General features: G+C 45.7%; 1 protein-coding gene across 1 annotated transcript; it reads right to left on the bottom strand.

Moving 5' to 3' along the window:
* Positions 1-855: 855 nt before the first annotated feature.
* SYNGR3 (synaptogyrin 3) lies at positions 856-15,204 on the bottom strand. The gene is made up of 4 exons (XM_051969489.1): positions 14,499-15,204; positions 5,448-5,685; positions 4,859-5,001; positions 856-4,337 (listed from the first exon to the last, which is right to left on the bottom strand). The coding sequence occupies exons 1-4, from the start codon at positions 14,595-14,597 to the stop codon at positions 4,128-4,130; spliced, it is 690 nt and encodes a 229-aa protein (XP_051825449.1). The 5' UTR covers positions 14,598-15,204; the 3' UTR covers positions 856-4,127.
* Between the last annotated feature and the right edge of the window lie 365 nt (positions 15,205-15,569).

Raw genomic sequence — 15,569 nt, 5'->3', positions numbered from 1 at the left:
TTAGGCCGCACTCTATCACATCTTTGCTTTAGGGATGGTCGATTTAAGAACTTGTCTTCTTTCTGCACAGACAATGGGCAGTCCCCATCCATTTGAAAACAAAAGTGGTTATATGTGCTATTAAAGGGCCTCTCCAGCTCTAGCCCGGGTCTTTTGGCACAAATATTATATTGTTGGCTACAGATGTGTTGTGGGGCTGGGCTGTTTTCTGAGGATTGCTCATCTCATCTGCTAATGATCATTACTTTGCTAAGACTGTTTTTCACTGGCCTTTGGGTATTAAATAAGAATCCTTCAAGTAGCTGGGAAGGAAGGATGAGTAAAGTAGGTTCCTCTAGCCTAGTTCTGGATAACGTGGCCAATCTGAGCAGTCTTTTTATTATTATTCCCATGAAATGGACACATTTTCTTGTGGGTTTTTCTTCTGTTTTAGATTTTCTTCTAGCACAACACTAGTTTTTCTTAGCCTGCTTCTTGATTATAAAAGCTCAATTTCATTTTTAAAACTTTTAATTTCTCTCTTGAAGTTACTGCAATACTTTTTTTAATCTCTTCCCATTTACTAAAACTGAGGTTCCTGCTGTTGCCTCAGGAAGAAGATTCTGAGGCAAGAAAGAGGGGGAGGGGCTCTGCAGAACCACTGTGTGCCCCCCGACCCCTATCGGTAGGTAGGTCAGGGAATTTTGGTCCCCATTTGCCCAACCTCCCTGATTTTAGGGTCTTGCTTAAAATGAGGGTCAGGATAGGTAACTGTGATAGAACCAGAACCCCAGTCCATGGCTCTTGGCTATTTAACATTGTTGATCCCCTTGCTGAAAAAAAATGCATTCCTGTTGTCTCCAGGCCACACTCAAGTTCATTTGCACTCTCTTTATTGAAAATGAGTTGCAGTTGGGACACAGACACTGAAAATACACAATCACAGATTGTTCTTTCAGAAGAGATATATACCAAAAAATGTAAACTTTTTTTTTTTTTTTTTTTTTTTTTTACTGACGGTTCCATACAGAGTCCACCCTAGACTACAATGTACATAGTTTTACTTAGAACAGCAGCTTTGGGAAGCGGCCTGCCTTTAAAGAGAGGTATCTGTAAAACTTAAAATGGGCAAACCACATTTGGTATCCATTTGATATTAAAAACTAGTACAGAATTGAAGGGTTAAATGCAACAGAGTCCAGGCTGCTGAGCTCCAGCAAGGAGTGAGTGGTCCCTCTAATGAACTCTGTGTAATAGGGAGGGAAGAGGCCAGGAGGGTGGGCTGGGAGGGAGCACCCCCTGGTTGCTTGCCAGTGACCAACCAGCCCACCTGATGTGGGGAGGAGTTGGCAGAAGTTAAAGGGAGAGATGGGTTCTTGGAGATGATGATGATATGACAGCCTGAAAATCATTCTCATGTAAACAAAGTTCATCACCTGAACCTATTGTGCACCTACTGTTGAGAAGATGTCTGAGTGCTTGCTTCTCTCTGGGGAAGAGACATTGCTGAGCCATGGACAGAGTTATCAACCTGAGAGGAGGGTGGGCACAGTTGACACGTGCATGCATTGTTTTCAGGACTGGAAATCAGAAAAGGACAGGGGCCTGCCTTGGATATATCCTGTAGCTTCTATACCATCGATGATGTATCAAATGCCTTCACATTAGTTACTTAAATCTGGAAAAGAGGCAGAGTTCTAGACTCCTTGTCTCCTTTTCATTTTCTCCCACCCTCAACAAGACTCACACTTTTCCCCACCCAGGCCAGGCAAGGGGCATGTGTTGTTGCCCACAGGGGTCTCGTCCCTCTTGTGTCCTTTCTGTATAGTGATAGAGAACTCCCACAGAGCCTGGACATACTTTTAGCTGTCAAGGGAGGCAAGAGGAGTGTCGGTATCCATTTTTGACTCCTTGGTCCTTTGAGAGAAGGCTTCCCTAAAGGCTCTAGGCCAGCTTGTGAGAGCAGAAGCCAGTGATGGGGATGTCGGTGGGATGCTCAGAATTGCAGCAGTACGGGACATGCTTTGCTTCAGTTGGTGGAGCAGGGCCCCAACCAAAGGCGAACACTGGCCCCTACTGACCAAGGGAAAATGGGACAATGGTTGAGAGGTGGGGAGAAGGGGAAGAAAGGGAAGGATCTGGGGAGTTAATACAGGAAGGCTAAAGCATGTTCTATAGCTATAACACCAACAACTCTAGGATTTCTCTAATGAGTCCATAAGAATATAGTAAGTTACATTCCGCATCGCTGGGCGTACTACCCTACCTGACACACCACTGGCACGTAAGACAGACTACAACAGACACTATTTTAACAGTACTACCCACACCCATAATTGCTATAAGGATCCCCTGGGTGGAGATTTGGGCACCCAGGGCTGGGAGTTGTCCAGGTCATGCAGTAGGAATTGGGCCAGGCCTTGGGGCACGCTACCACCTTTGGTACATCTTGCTGAGTTCTCAGCTCAGCCCCCCTCAATCTGCAGAGGTCCAGAGTGTTACCTTCAGGCAGGACAGCAGCCCTTAAAGAGTTCCCTCTTCTGGAAAGCCGGAGGCAGGTCAAAGGAGGTGGGTGGCAGGGCAGTGCTACCCCAGCCAAGCTGGCCTTGATAGAAGGCAGTGCTCAACCACATGTTCAGTGTTGTTCCGTGGTCTCCTCCCACCTCCTGTTCCCCAGTTCTGTCTGTGGCAGCTAGTTTGGGGGGAGGGTCAGAACCTCTGGCCCAGCAAAAAAGGATATGGGAAAAGTATCCCTGAGGCACTAACAGGGATACCCTCCCTGGAACCTGGACTCCTGCCTTTTCTAGGGGCACGCCCAGACTTCTGCAGCAGCCCCAACTTCTTTGTCACTACCAAGTGACCTGGGGGAGTGAGCCACCGAGGGTTTGGGGGCACTGAGAATAGCCCTGACATCCATGGAAAGCCCATTGCGATCACGGTAATACACAGAGGAAGATAGAAAAATACAATATACCCAATGGACAGTATCTCTCTCACACACACAATCAATTTAAGGAACCGTTTAAATTGATTATTGGCTAAAATATTGACACACGTACCTTTTGTGCTGCTAAAATGGGTCAGTGTTCCCTCTAAGGAAAATATTGCTGCATTTGGTTTTCCCTGGGTAGGGGTCATGGGACTCCCCTTCCTCAGCTGGTCCTTTTCTTTCAGACTTGGGAATGAGAATCCATGGGGCCTGGCACGGGATGGGGAACAGGCATCTCGGCCTGTGAGGGAGGGATGGGACAGAGCATCCTGCAAACCCTGGGTCTTCTCGCCAGCAGAGCAGGGTTTGGGCACTCAGATGGGTTTGGCTCATTCTGGAATTCTACTAGAGAAGGCCAAAAGAGATAGGATTGAGATGGGAGGAAGAGGGATCAGCCTCTTCTAGCCAGGGACTGAAGCTGGGGAAATTCAGAATGTCCAACTTAGGTGGTCCTGATTCAGAGCCTGTGGGTGGGAGCTGGCCCTGACTGAGCAGAAGGTACTGAAGACTCAGACCTGCCCTCCAAGAGGGGTACAGTTGTGGGTGGGGTTAGGAGGCTAGTAGCACCCATCCTACAAAAATCAGAAGCTTTGGGCTCAGCAAGTCCTAATCAGAGTTTGTGATTTCATGCTTATTTAATTCCACTCCTTCTGTTTCCTTCAACAATCACAAAATACTGCCTCCCTTCTCCCTTATTTTCTAATTTTAATATTTATTAAGGCCAATCTGTGTTCAGATATGGTTCTTCATTTCTCCCTCTTTCCACCTTCTCTTACCTCCTGGAACATACTTGATTGCCTACTTCCCTTCCAGCATGCACCTAACTCCTTCCCCCACTTGATTTCCTATCTTTCTGCTCTTTTCTTTCTCAGCCTTCTTTTTCCTGCCTCTTTCCTTCCCAAATGCATTTTTATTCTTTTCTCCTTTCCCTCCCTCCCACCTACTGGCCTTCTTTCTTCCCCAACTCCCTTCTTTCCTTCCTTTTCAGACTTAGAGGGAACACTGTGTAATTATTTTGTTTGCTTAACCCTTAAGAGGTGAGACAAGAACCGAGACCACTGTACAGAGTCCACAAGACTGGCCCACAGGGATAGGCCATAGCTGTAGCCCAAACATGCTCGCAGTACCCCGAGGCCCTGGCACGAGGTGGACAGCTCTACTAATAGGCTGGCACCTGGTAGCCCTTGGGGCTGGTGTCTAGCGTCTCGGTGAACGGGGGGCTCTGGTAGGTCTCGGTGCCTTCGACGCCACTGCCTGTCGGGTATCCAGGGTAACTGGTGCCAGGGGCTGCACTAAGCTGGTCCGTTGCAAAGAGTGACATATCGGTGCCCATCCGGTATCTCTGCAGTGCCTTCACCACGAGGGCCACCTGGTGGGAGGTCCAGAATGAAGATGGTTAATGTAGCAGCGGCGGCCAAAACCCCTAAATGGGCCACAAAGGATTCCAAAGGTCAGCTTCCTCAGGAGCAAAAGGAACTGCAGCTGTCAGGTATATAATGATTAGGGAAAATGGAGAGACAAATGGAGAAAAAGGAGATAACAAACAAAAAAGAGGTCGAGAGTAAAAGATAGAAATTGGGCAGTGTGTAGTATTGTTGGATGAGTAGTAGTCAAGACACCTGCGATTTAGTCCTGGTTCTGCTTGTTCTCTGTAAAATGGGTTACTTTGGGTCCTCGCTAAGGCCTAGAAGCTATAAGAAACATCCAGAGAACAGTGGCAAGAACCAGAGGGAGAGGACAGAAAAGAGAAGGGGCCCCAGTGAGGAGGGCCTGTGACTTTCCCCAAGCCTCCAGGAGGTCCTGCTCCTGCCCCTGACACTGCCTGGAGAGCCGCCTCCAACCTTGGCTTCTCAGTGAGGCAAAGCTGGGGGGTGCTGGGCCCCTACTCACCCAAGTGATGATGGAGAAAAAAGAGAAGGCAATGCCGGCCCGGGCTGCGTCTGCCCCCTGGTTCACTTCTTCACTCTTCTTGGTCTGCTGCCACTGGTTTGCCAGGAAACAGAAACACACAAACCACAGGAAGGACCAGAGCCCTGAAGCCAAAGAGGGAATACCTCAGATGTTGCCCCCTCCATGAACAATGCCCTTTCCTGTCCTCTCCAGATCCCATGTTTCCCTCCCTTACTGGGACCACTCCAAACCCACCCCTTCCAAACATGCCCCAGCTACCTTCAATTCCTACCACGACCCCAAGTCCTCCACCCTGAATTCCAAACCTAAATGCCTATCTCTCAGAAGTCCCCACATCCCCAAGCTGATTCCCCAAGGGCTTCATTCTGACACACCCCAACCCCAAACAGCCATCTTAAACTCCCGATTCAAATTCTCCCTGACCATATGGGCCCAGGACACTTTTCCTGTCCCCTCCCAAGTCCTTATCTTGATTTCCATGATCCCAACATCTCACATGTTGATTCCTGAACCCCAAGATCCCCTTATATTCCTTTGGTGCCTATTCGTGAGTCCTTCAGCCTCCCACCTGAGAAGGCCAGATCCAGGAGCACCGCCCGCTTCCGGTCCTTGACACTGCTGATCTCCTGGAAGTTGAGATCAAGGACCAGGAAGAAGATGCAGGCAAAGAAGGCGATGATGCCGATGGCGATGCCATAGTTACAGGCACCTTCGTTCTTGTTGTAGATGCAGTGCAGCTCTGGGCTGCTCTCACTGTTCACGTAGCCCTCGTTCACAATAGAGCCAAACACCACGATGGAGAACACCTGGGGGGGAGAGCAGGACCCAGTGGAGGCTGGGCCCACAAGGGCCCAAAGACACCAAGAAGGGCACCCTCAGAGCCATAGGGACGGAGGGAGCTTGGAGTGATTAAGATGGGCTGGGCCTTCTCTTTGGGCTTCCTGCTGCCTGCCCCTCTACGGCTTCCTGACTCAAGAACCCTAAATCAAGAAACGGGAATATTGACAGGGCTCCTCTCTTTGGCCCCTGAAGCCTCTGAGGAGAAAGCAGTGGAAGCACCTGGTCAGTGCTGACAATAGCCAGAGCATGTGTGTGTGTGTGTGTGTGTGTGTGTGTGTGTGTGTGTGTGTGATATGGGTGGGCTCTGTTCTTTTTTTTTAATTTAATTTTATTTAATAATAACTTTATATTGACAGAATCCATGCCAGGGTAATTTTTTACATTATCATCCCTTGCACTCTTTTCTGTTTCGATTTTTCCCCTCCCTCCCTCCACCCCCTCCCCCAGATGGCAAGCAGTCCTATATATGTTAGATATGTCACAGTATATCCTAGATACAACATATGTGTGCAGAACCGAACAGTTCTCTTGTTGCACAGGGAGAATTGGATTCAGAAGGTATAAATAACCCGGGAAGAAAAACAAAAATGCAAATAGCTCCTCTTCGTTTCCCAGTGTTCTTTCCCTGGGCGCAGCTGTCTCTGTCCATCATTCATCCATTGAGGTGGGCTCTGTTCTTAATGCTGAGGACAGCCCAGCTCCCTCATCCCTGGCCCAGCCAGGCTCGGAGTCCTGCCTTACTTGCAGCCCAGCACGATCCCTGCCCTGGGAACATGCGACACGGGGAATCCCCAGAAGCTGATGCCCAGCCACCTAAGGCTCAGAGGCTCCCTCAGCTGGGAAACCCTGTCTCTCCTGCCCCCAGACCGTCCTCTTAAGGCCCAGGATCAAAGAGGAGGAGAGGAGCAAAGAAATCACCGCAGAAGGCCTGTCCAGATGTTAGATGTGTTAGCACACTCACCTGTTAAGACCTTTGTAGTAACACTTTCAATGTGGAGGAAGACAGGGCCATGAATTTCTATAACATTTATGTTGCCTTCATGACATGGAAAAACTACTGGTTCCAGATTAATAATAATAACTAGCATTTATGGGGTGCTATCCTAAGTGCTTTATAATGATTGTCTCATTTGCCCCTCATAACCACCCTGGGAGACAGGTGCTATCATTATCCAACAGGTAAGTGACTTGCCCAAGGTCACATAGCGAGTATCTGAGGTCACAGTTGAATCCAAGTCTTTCTGACCCCAGACCCAGTGCTCTGCCCACTGGGCCTCCTACCTGCTAATGACTTGGTGAGAAGGAGGGAGGCCCATCTCCTTTCTTTCCTGCCTTATTCCCTCTCTCTGCTGCCTGACCTACCCGACTCCCTGCCAAGCCTACCATGACAATATTCTGTCAACTTCACTCTCCCTCCCTCATGGACTCTTTGCTTTCTCCATCAAGGAAATTAATATCCACACTGGAAAGGATAGAATAAAAATGACTAATAGGAAGTCCCAGACGGGTGAGGAGATGGCGACTGTCCTCAGTGAGTTCAAGAGGCCAAGGCGAATTTGTAGGGGTTGCTGGCAGCAGTCAGTGATTTCTAAAACATCTTGGGGGTGGAAATGGGAAGGATAAATGTTGGAGCCACATACCAATGCACCACCAGTCAGTCTGGGAGTGGAAGCCATTCTGGAAAGCAATTATTTCTAGCCACACTTTCTGTAGTGCGGAAGAACTGGGAACTCATTCCATCAAGAAGGAAAGGGGCTGAACAAATTATGGCGTATGAACACAATGAAATACTACTGTTCCACAAGAAATGGTGAAGGGGTCAGTTTCAAGAGACCGGGGAGACTGCATAAAGTGAAGCAGAGTAAAGGGAGTAGGACCAGGACAAATTATATAGTAATAACTCACTCTGAAAACTAGAAGACTCCTGATCCAACACAATACCATCCATGATTCCAGAAGCTTAATAATGAAGCATGCTACCTACCTCTTGATGGAGGAGTGATGACTACACAATAAGACAGACTTATAGGAAACAATCAATACAAAAATGTGTTTTTCATGATTAGGCGTATGATGAGGGTCTTGTCTTTTCTCCTTTTTTTCAATGGTGGGAGTAGGCTGGAGAGAAGAGAAAAATCTATCTAATTAAAATTAAAAAGGAAAAATCATGGGAGTATGGAAGAAATGCCAGTAGAATGAAGGGCAAATGTTGCTCCAATTTAAGAATGAGAGAGACAGAAAGGAAGAGAAGGGAAGAAAAGGGAATAAAAGGCAAGGAAAGAAGGGGAGGGGGGAAAGAGAAAAAGGAAGATTAGGGAGAGGGGGTTAGGGAATCACAAACTAGGAGACAGGAAGTTTGAGTTGAATTTCTGGCAAGATTTTAGAATGCACTTCTCAAGAGGATGATTACTGAACATCTATCTGGAGGAGATAATAGCTTTCAAGGCTTCAAGAAAAAAATTTATATCACATTAACCTTTCTCTTTTTGGGGGGGAGAGCAGGAATACTAGACACCAGTCTATGTATCAATTGGATTATAGGAAGCATAGTTTGCCCAGATTTTAGCAAAGTATTTGAAAAAATATCTTTGCTATTATCAATGGGTAAGATGGAATTATATGGGCTACAGTGGAATTGAGTGTAAGAAGAACTGGTTGAATATACTTATATCAAAGTGGTCTCTAGTAGGGTGCCCATAAAATTCTGACTTTACACTTGTTAACGTTTTTATCAATGACTTGGCTAAAGGTACAACTGGCATGTGTTATTAGATTTTCCAGTAACACAAAACTTAGAAGGAACAATAACATCCTGGATGAATCCGAAGTTTTGTTTGTTTGTTTTTTTAAATCTCAATAGGTTAGTTCAAATAAGATTAACTTTAGTAAGGATAAGTCCTTTGTTTTAAAAAAAAAATCAGTTTCATAAAAATAAGAGAACAGCATGGCTAAATAGCTGCTCATCTGAAAAAATATCTGGAGATTTTAGTGGTCTTCGAGTTTAATGTCTGATCAATTAATAGTGACACAAGCAAAAGGAGGTGGTCAAGCTAATGCAGTCTTGGGCTGCACTGACAGTTAGAAAGGAGGGGATAATTTTATTCCACCCTAGTCATGCTATACCTCTAGAATTTAGTCCAAATGTGGGTATTGAATTTTAGAAATGATGAGTTAGATGGCACAGAGAGTAAGATAACCAGAATAATGAAGCTTAGCTTGAAAAAAATATGGGGTAATGGGAATATCTCCTACACAGCTGCCAAATTGATACTCATTCCTCCACTTAAAACATCTTCAGTGGCTCCCCTTTGCCTCTCAAGAGAAAACAGAAAACTCTCAATCTGACATTCAATACCTTCCACACTCAGCCATACCATATCCTACCTTTCTAGCTGTTTCATTTGACTTCACTGTATAAACTGTCTCTTTCTGATCTCTATAATACAAGGGATGCACTTCCCTGCTTCTTTCAAAGCACAGATTCAAGTGCCTTCTATGATTTCCTTATCTCCCCTCCCTTTTCCCTTCTTCCTACCAGTTCTTAGCACTGTCAACCTGTGGAAATGACTTCACATTTACTATTTGGTAAGCACACTTTGGGAGCAGCTAAATGGCAAAGTGGATAGAGTGCCGAGCCTAGGGTCAGGAAGATACATCTTCCTGAATTCAAATCTGGGCTCAGACATTTACTTGCTGGGTGACCCTGGGCAAGTCACTTAATCCTGTTTGCCTCAGGTTCCTCATCTGTAAAATGAGCTGGGGAAAGAAATAACAAACCTCTCCAGTGTCTCTGTCAAGAAAATCCCAAATAAGGTCACAAAGAATTAAATTCAACTAAACAACATATACAACAAATGTAAAACCTCTTTGAAGGTAGGAATATTTTTTTTATAGCACAGTGATGATATAAGTATTTATTGAATTGAAATCAATATATCCATCTAGACTTTATTCTTCTCAGCAATCTCTAGAGCAATTGCAATAAACTTGGGATGGAAAATGCCATCCACATCCAGAGAGAGAACTATAAAAGACTGAATGTGGATTGAAACATATTATTCTTACTTTTTCTCTCATAGTTTTTCCCTTTTGTTCTGATTTTTCTTTCATATCATGTCTAATATGGAAACATTTAAAATGAGTGCTTACGTATAACCTATCAGATTGCTTGTCTTGGGGAGGGAGATACATACAAAAGGGAGGGGAAGGAAATTTGGAACAAAGATGAATATTGAAAAGTATCTTTACATGTAATTAGAAAATACTATTAAGTAAAAAATATGTCTTCAATATGTTGAAGACTTATGTGGAAACAAGATATTAAACTTATTTTACTTGGTCTTAGAGAAGAGAATTAAGGAAAATGGATGGTTGTGGGAAAAGATATTAGGCTGATTATAAGGGAAAACTTCCTATCCACTGAAGCTATTCAAAATTAGAATGTAGAACTCCCTCCACAGGATGGAGTGGGTTTACCTCCCACTAAATGTCTCTAACCAAAATATGAACACTTGTTGAATATGGTATAGGAAAGATCCATTTTTAGGTGCAGTTTGCATTAGATGTCTCTGAAGTTCCTCCTAATTCTGTGATTCTGTGATGCTTTCTCTCAATCTCTCTCTCTCTCTCTCTCACACATACACACACACACACACACACACACACACACACACACACACACACAGCCTTCCCCCGCAGCTGAGAATGACTTCTGAATTGTCCCTAACATGAATTGCTAATCTCAGACTTCTGATCCTTAAGTGTCTGACTCTGACCTAACTGCTCTGACATCTGGATTCTTCATCTCTAATATTTCATTTCACTATTTCTGTCATAAGGATTCTTCATCACCAGTATTTGAATTTACTAGTCCTATAATCTGTATTTGTAATATCCCCCATATGAATATGTGCTTGTTGCTTGATAGGGAGAATGAAACCACAGGATGTTTCTAGAATAGTATTTAGGTATGTAGTGAGATGGGAAATAATGTTCCTTATCCAAACTAGAAGGCTCCAGTAGATAATATAGTGATCCTTCCCTCTCTGTTCATTTTCTTGTTTAAAACTTGTCCCTATTAATGGTAATGATTATAGAAACAGAATATTTGAGTTAGAAAGGACATCCCTCATTTTACAACCAGGTAAACTGAGATGTGAGGAGGGGAAAGTGACTTATCTAAAGATGGCAGAATTGGTATTAGAAACCAGGTATTTCTTCTGATTCCTGGTCCTCGACTTTTCCCCTTGAAGAATGTGTATGTGTGTGCTCATCCTCTTAATTTCTCATGGCTCATTCTACCATCCGAAGCAATTAGATTGAGGGGAGTAGGACTGGATTAGACAACCCTACCCATGGGCCCTTGAAAAGACAGAACATTTTCTAACTAGTTATGCAAATACTTGCACCCAAGTGTTCCAGCCTCTGTCAGGCCTATTTCCAATCTGAGAGGGCTTCCTGGAAGAACTGGAAGGAGTTAGGGTTAAGTTTATCTCAAATAGAGCTTCCCTATGCAAAAGGTCCTACCTATTCCTGTTGCCCAGGCAGTATATGATAGCATCTCTGCCTGGACCAGAACCAAGAACAGTTTTGGGGGAAACAAACCCAGGAAAACTGATTCTAAGAAACTCAGACCCTGTTCTTCCCTCCCCATGCTTCAGACTGGAGCAGCTCTTGTTATCTGATACAAAAGACATCTCACCTAATCTCCTTCCCCTGGGAGGTCCTTTTCTCACTTCTCCTCCATCAAATAGTCCCATTCTAGTAGAACTCAGAACTTTATTCCTTTCCTTTGCCTCAATAAAGAGCTGAGCATCTACTCCCAGGGCCTTGTTCACCAAATTGCGCTAGGTTCTGACATGAATTTCATGCCCTCATTTTATCATCTATTACAGGAAAAAGCTATGTCATCAGGCCCTTTGCCAACTAGGACCTTTTTCCCCTTCTTCTATATTCATTAAATCAGGAACTTCTAAAAACCTCAACTTCTGATACAAATCTGCAGCCCAGACCTACCAAAATACCTAGTCCCTGACCTTTGGAATAAGCCTTCAGCTGATGCTAGCTGACTAGAACAGGATGGGGAAACAATCTTCCTTAGAAGCTTCTCAGTGGCGAGGGGTAAATCCCTGAGACTGAGAAAAATGACAAGATGTTAGAAATCAAAGACACTAGAGGTAGTTCTGAGGCAGATTCAGCCTTGGTAATCAGTGGTCAAGGAGCAAGTATAGAAAGGAATGCCAGAATTTGGCCCTGGACCACCTGGAGCCTGACAAAATTCAAAACCTCAATGGATTTTCCCTTTCTTCAGATCAAACAACAGCTTCTCTCAGAAGGTTTAGTGCTATCCCCATTCTCTTAAATCCCTAGCTGGGAAAGTCATTTGTATTTCTGGTCCTTCCACTAAATACTCTGATCACTTTCCAGTAGTTCCCAAGGTCCCTGGGCGTCCAAGCTGACATCCTTTCATCTTTCCCCTCCTTTTCACTCCTAACCCCCACCCTAAATCAAGCCTGAATTCTCTCTTGCTTGTACTGTTGTGATGTTTACTAATAGTTTACTCCTCTCCATTTTTTTTAAACACAGATACCAGGATAATCTTCCAAAGGCCCAGAGGGCTGATCAAAATAACCCTGTTCAAAATTCTTCAATGGATCCTTACTGCTTACAAAATTATGTACCAGCTCTTTAGCCTTACATTCAAGATCCCAACTTAATAACTTGGAGGCCCATCTACTTCTCTTCACACATATCAAACCAGGCTACTCTCCAATTTTATTCTCCCTCTATGCTCCTGTACACACTGTTCCCTTATCCCTTCTTTCAAGGTTCCACTTTCCTCCAAGAGACCTTCTCTGATTCCAACAGCTATGAGAACTCATTGCATTCATGCATGAATGACTCGTCCTTTTCCATTTGTACTCTCATATACCTGTTACTGTTAAGTTTTGGGTAAACTGGGTATCTCATGTCTTCTCCTAAATTGTAAACTCTTTAAGAATAGACTATGTAGTGTTTTCTCTTGGTATTCCTCCCAGCATCTAGTCTAGAACATTATACCCAGTATTTCATAAATATTCGTTCAAAGGAATTGTGTTCTTACTTTATATACAGGCCCACTTCAATGGGAATCATCTTGTCGGAGGTGGGAAGATAGAAAAAGGAAAAGATTTGAGAGTCCTCTTTTTGATGGGGAAACACGGCCCTTCCCCTCAGGGATGACCCCCTTTTAGGAAAGAGGTGGCATACATGTTATTAATCATTGCCCTATCCAGCTCCAACCTGGGCACCTCAACCCAGAAATAACTTGCAGAATTGACAGGTTCAGTCATCTTCTCCCCTTTACCCCCCTAACAGCTCAAGGACTTTACAATATTCCTCCAGTTTCTGCTTCCCATAAAAGCTCTCAGAAAATAGGAACCTGAGAGAAAGGGAAGGGGCTAAATGAACTACCCACTTCCTAATTTACTCTGGATCTCAATGTCAAGTTTCTTTTAAGTATGAATTTACATATGCAATTCATGGACACGTATGTTTAACACATGGTCTGGGAACAGGGAAGGGTGGGAATGAACTATATTGTGGATTCTGTCTATTCCTTGGGAAAACAGAGCATCAGAAACTCCTCCCCCCCATCTCAACACTGAGGGGAGGATGAAAAATTAAATGTTCCTCTGGCTCATGCTGGAGTGCTCAGTGAGGTCATTTCTGGCTTACCTGAGGGAGAAGGCTGCTCACTTTTCAGAGAAATGAAGTCTGCCTATTGTCCAGAAGGAGAGATTTAAAGCAGAGCTAGGGTGAAGGGATGATTCAAACCCATGAATTTGGAGCCCCCTGAAGTTTACAATATAGGTACAGCTGGGGGATGGGAGTGGAAGGGGAGAGGGGATAAAATGCCTACTATCCATCAGGAAGGGGGAACTAAAGGTTTTAAGAAAGGGGTAATTGGGTGAATGAGATACCTCCTCAGCATCGTAAGGCATTTACTAAGTTATCTCAAATCCTGTCCTTTTCTCATTTCTTCTCCCAGTTCCTGAAGCTGGTGGACAGCTCACCCTAGGACCAGCAGCTGCCCCCACCCCCAAGTCCTGGGTCTAGTCTGATGACGTCATCGGAACCTCTGAGGGCCCCTCCCAAAGGATCTCAGAAGGGATCTGGGATCTCAGTGAGGACATCCCTGGCTCTACATGGAAGAGGGGAAAGGTAGATCATTTCTTGCTCGGTGTAGTGGTGGTGGTGGGAGGTAGTGGGAGTCACCTGGTGTTAGAAGGACCCATGTATGCAGTGCACCCCAACCCCAAACCTCAGCATTATATGTGCATGAACTAGGATGGGGAAGGAAAGAAAAATGTCTGCCGGTCCTGCACTCCCCCCCCCCCCCCCACTCCCCGCTAGTCCCCAGAATCCAGAAAACAGGAGAGCTTGGGCGGGGAAGGACAGCCAGGTTGGCTGAAAAATATATAGGGGGGAAGCAGGGATATAGGGGGTGCAGTGCTCAGTGTCCTCCCACCCCAAATTCAGGGATTCGGGACCTGTTCACACCGGACTATTTAGAGGCTCCATGACCCCCACCCCACCTACGCATTACGAGGCAAAGTGAACGCTGATCTGTCTCCCCGCCACCCCACCCCCCATCTCCAGGTCTTCTCGGGGAAGGACAGCACCAACCCAGGGGAAGTCAGATCCTGGGCTCACCGCTCCTCTCACCCCCACCTAGGCCCATTTACCGCCCCCCCCCCCTTTCCAGAGGACCCTCCGGCTTGACAGCGAGCGCCCTTACCCAGGCCGTGATCCGCAAGATGGTCTGGGGGCGTTTGATGAAGCTTATGGGGTCCAGGGCGGCTCCAGCCCGGCCGGCTCCGAAAGACGCCCCCTCCATCTTCGTACGTCAGTCAGTCAGTCTTGCTGGCCCTGGACAGAGCCCCAAGGATGCAGCCGACACTGCCACTGCCACTGATGCTGTTGCTGCCGCCGCCGCCACCCGAGCAGCGCGAGTCTCTAACCTGACGCGCGCCCCCTCCCGCGGGCGTGCGCACAAAGACCACGGGAGCGTGCGAATGGAGAACCACCCCCACCACCACCAGTCTGCTCCCCATCCCACTGCACAGCAGAGGTCCTTCAAGCTCTGTTCACGGAGAGTCATTCCCACCGAGCTCTCCACTTTCATCATTCCCTTAACCATCCCCCACTGAAAAGCCCTAACCAATTTCATTGCTCCCTCTCCCCCAATACTTCATTGGTCACTCTTTGTACCCTCTGCGTCTGCTGAGTATCCCCCACTAGTCATCTATACTCTGTTGCCCTTTACTATTCCCCATTAATCATTCCATTAACCATTCCCCACTGACTTGCTACCTGGATATCCTTTACTCGCCTTTCCCACTGAAGATCTCTAGCTCCCTACTTCATAGCTACAGTTGTTTGCATATTACTCAGAGGTGAAGGCACTCAAGCTCCCTTCTCCCTATCCAGTATTGGTCACTTTCCAAATGGACAGTAAGGGATAAAACTGAGACAAAGACCTTTGTACATTTAAAGGGGGAGGTGGGAAATCAGAAGCAAAAATCAGCAATGAGGAAAGAGGCCATCAGGAATAATGAGAGCTCAAGTCCCACTCATTTCATTCATACGGGAAGTGACACTTTTTTAGAACCTGGGAGCCAAGGCAAAGGCTCCGGGTTCACTCTCCTAACTGGTGGGCACTTTCCAAAATGGCACCGAACCACTTAGTCTATTTGGGATCAGAAAAATCACTCTGAAGCCCCGCCCCCCAAATCTGGAAATCTTTGTCTTTCGTTCAGACCAGAACCTGGACTCCCAATTTGCAGCTGAGAACTGGACAGCTTAAATT

This window comes from Antechinus flavipes, chromosome 1 (genome assembly GCF_016432865.1).
Source record: "Antechinus flavipes isolate AdamAnt ecotype Samford, QLD, Australia chromosome 1, AdamAnt_v2, whole genome shotgun sequence".
Lineage (NCBI taxonomy): Eukaryota > Metazoa > Chordata > Mammalia > Dasyuromorphia > Dasyuridae > Antechinus > Antechinus flavipes.
The sequence above is the reverse complement of the archived record's forward strand: the minus strand, read 5'-3'. Positions and strand labels throughout refer to the sequence as shown.

Bases quoted from the DNA above. Each gene is read 5' to 3' on its own strand.
- SYNGR3 (XM_051969489.1), bottom strand. From the start codon at position 14,597: ATGGAGGGGGCGTCTTTCGGAGCCGGCCGGGCTGGAGCCGCCCTGGAC. The intron at 5,686-14,498 runs GTAAGGGCGCTC...TCTCCCCCCCAG, and splicing joins TCTTGCGGATCACGGCCTGG to GTGTTCTCCATCGTGGTGTT. The intron at 4,338-4,858 runs GTGAGTAGGGGC...ACCTCCCACCAG, and splicing joins TTTTCTCCATCATCACTTGG to GTGGCCCTCGTGGTGAAGGC.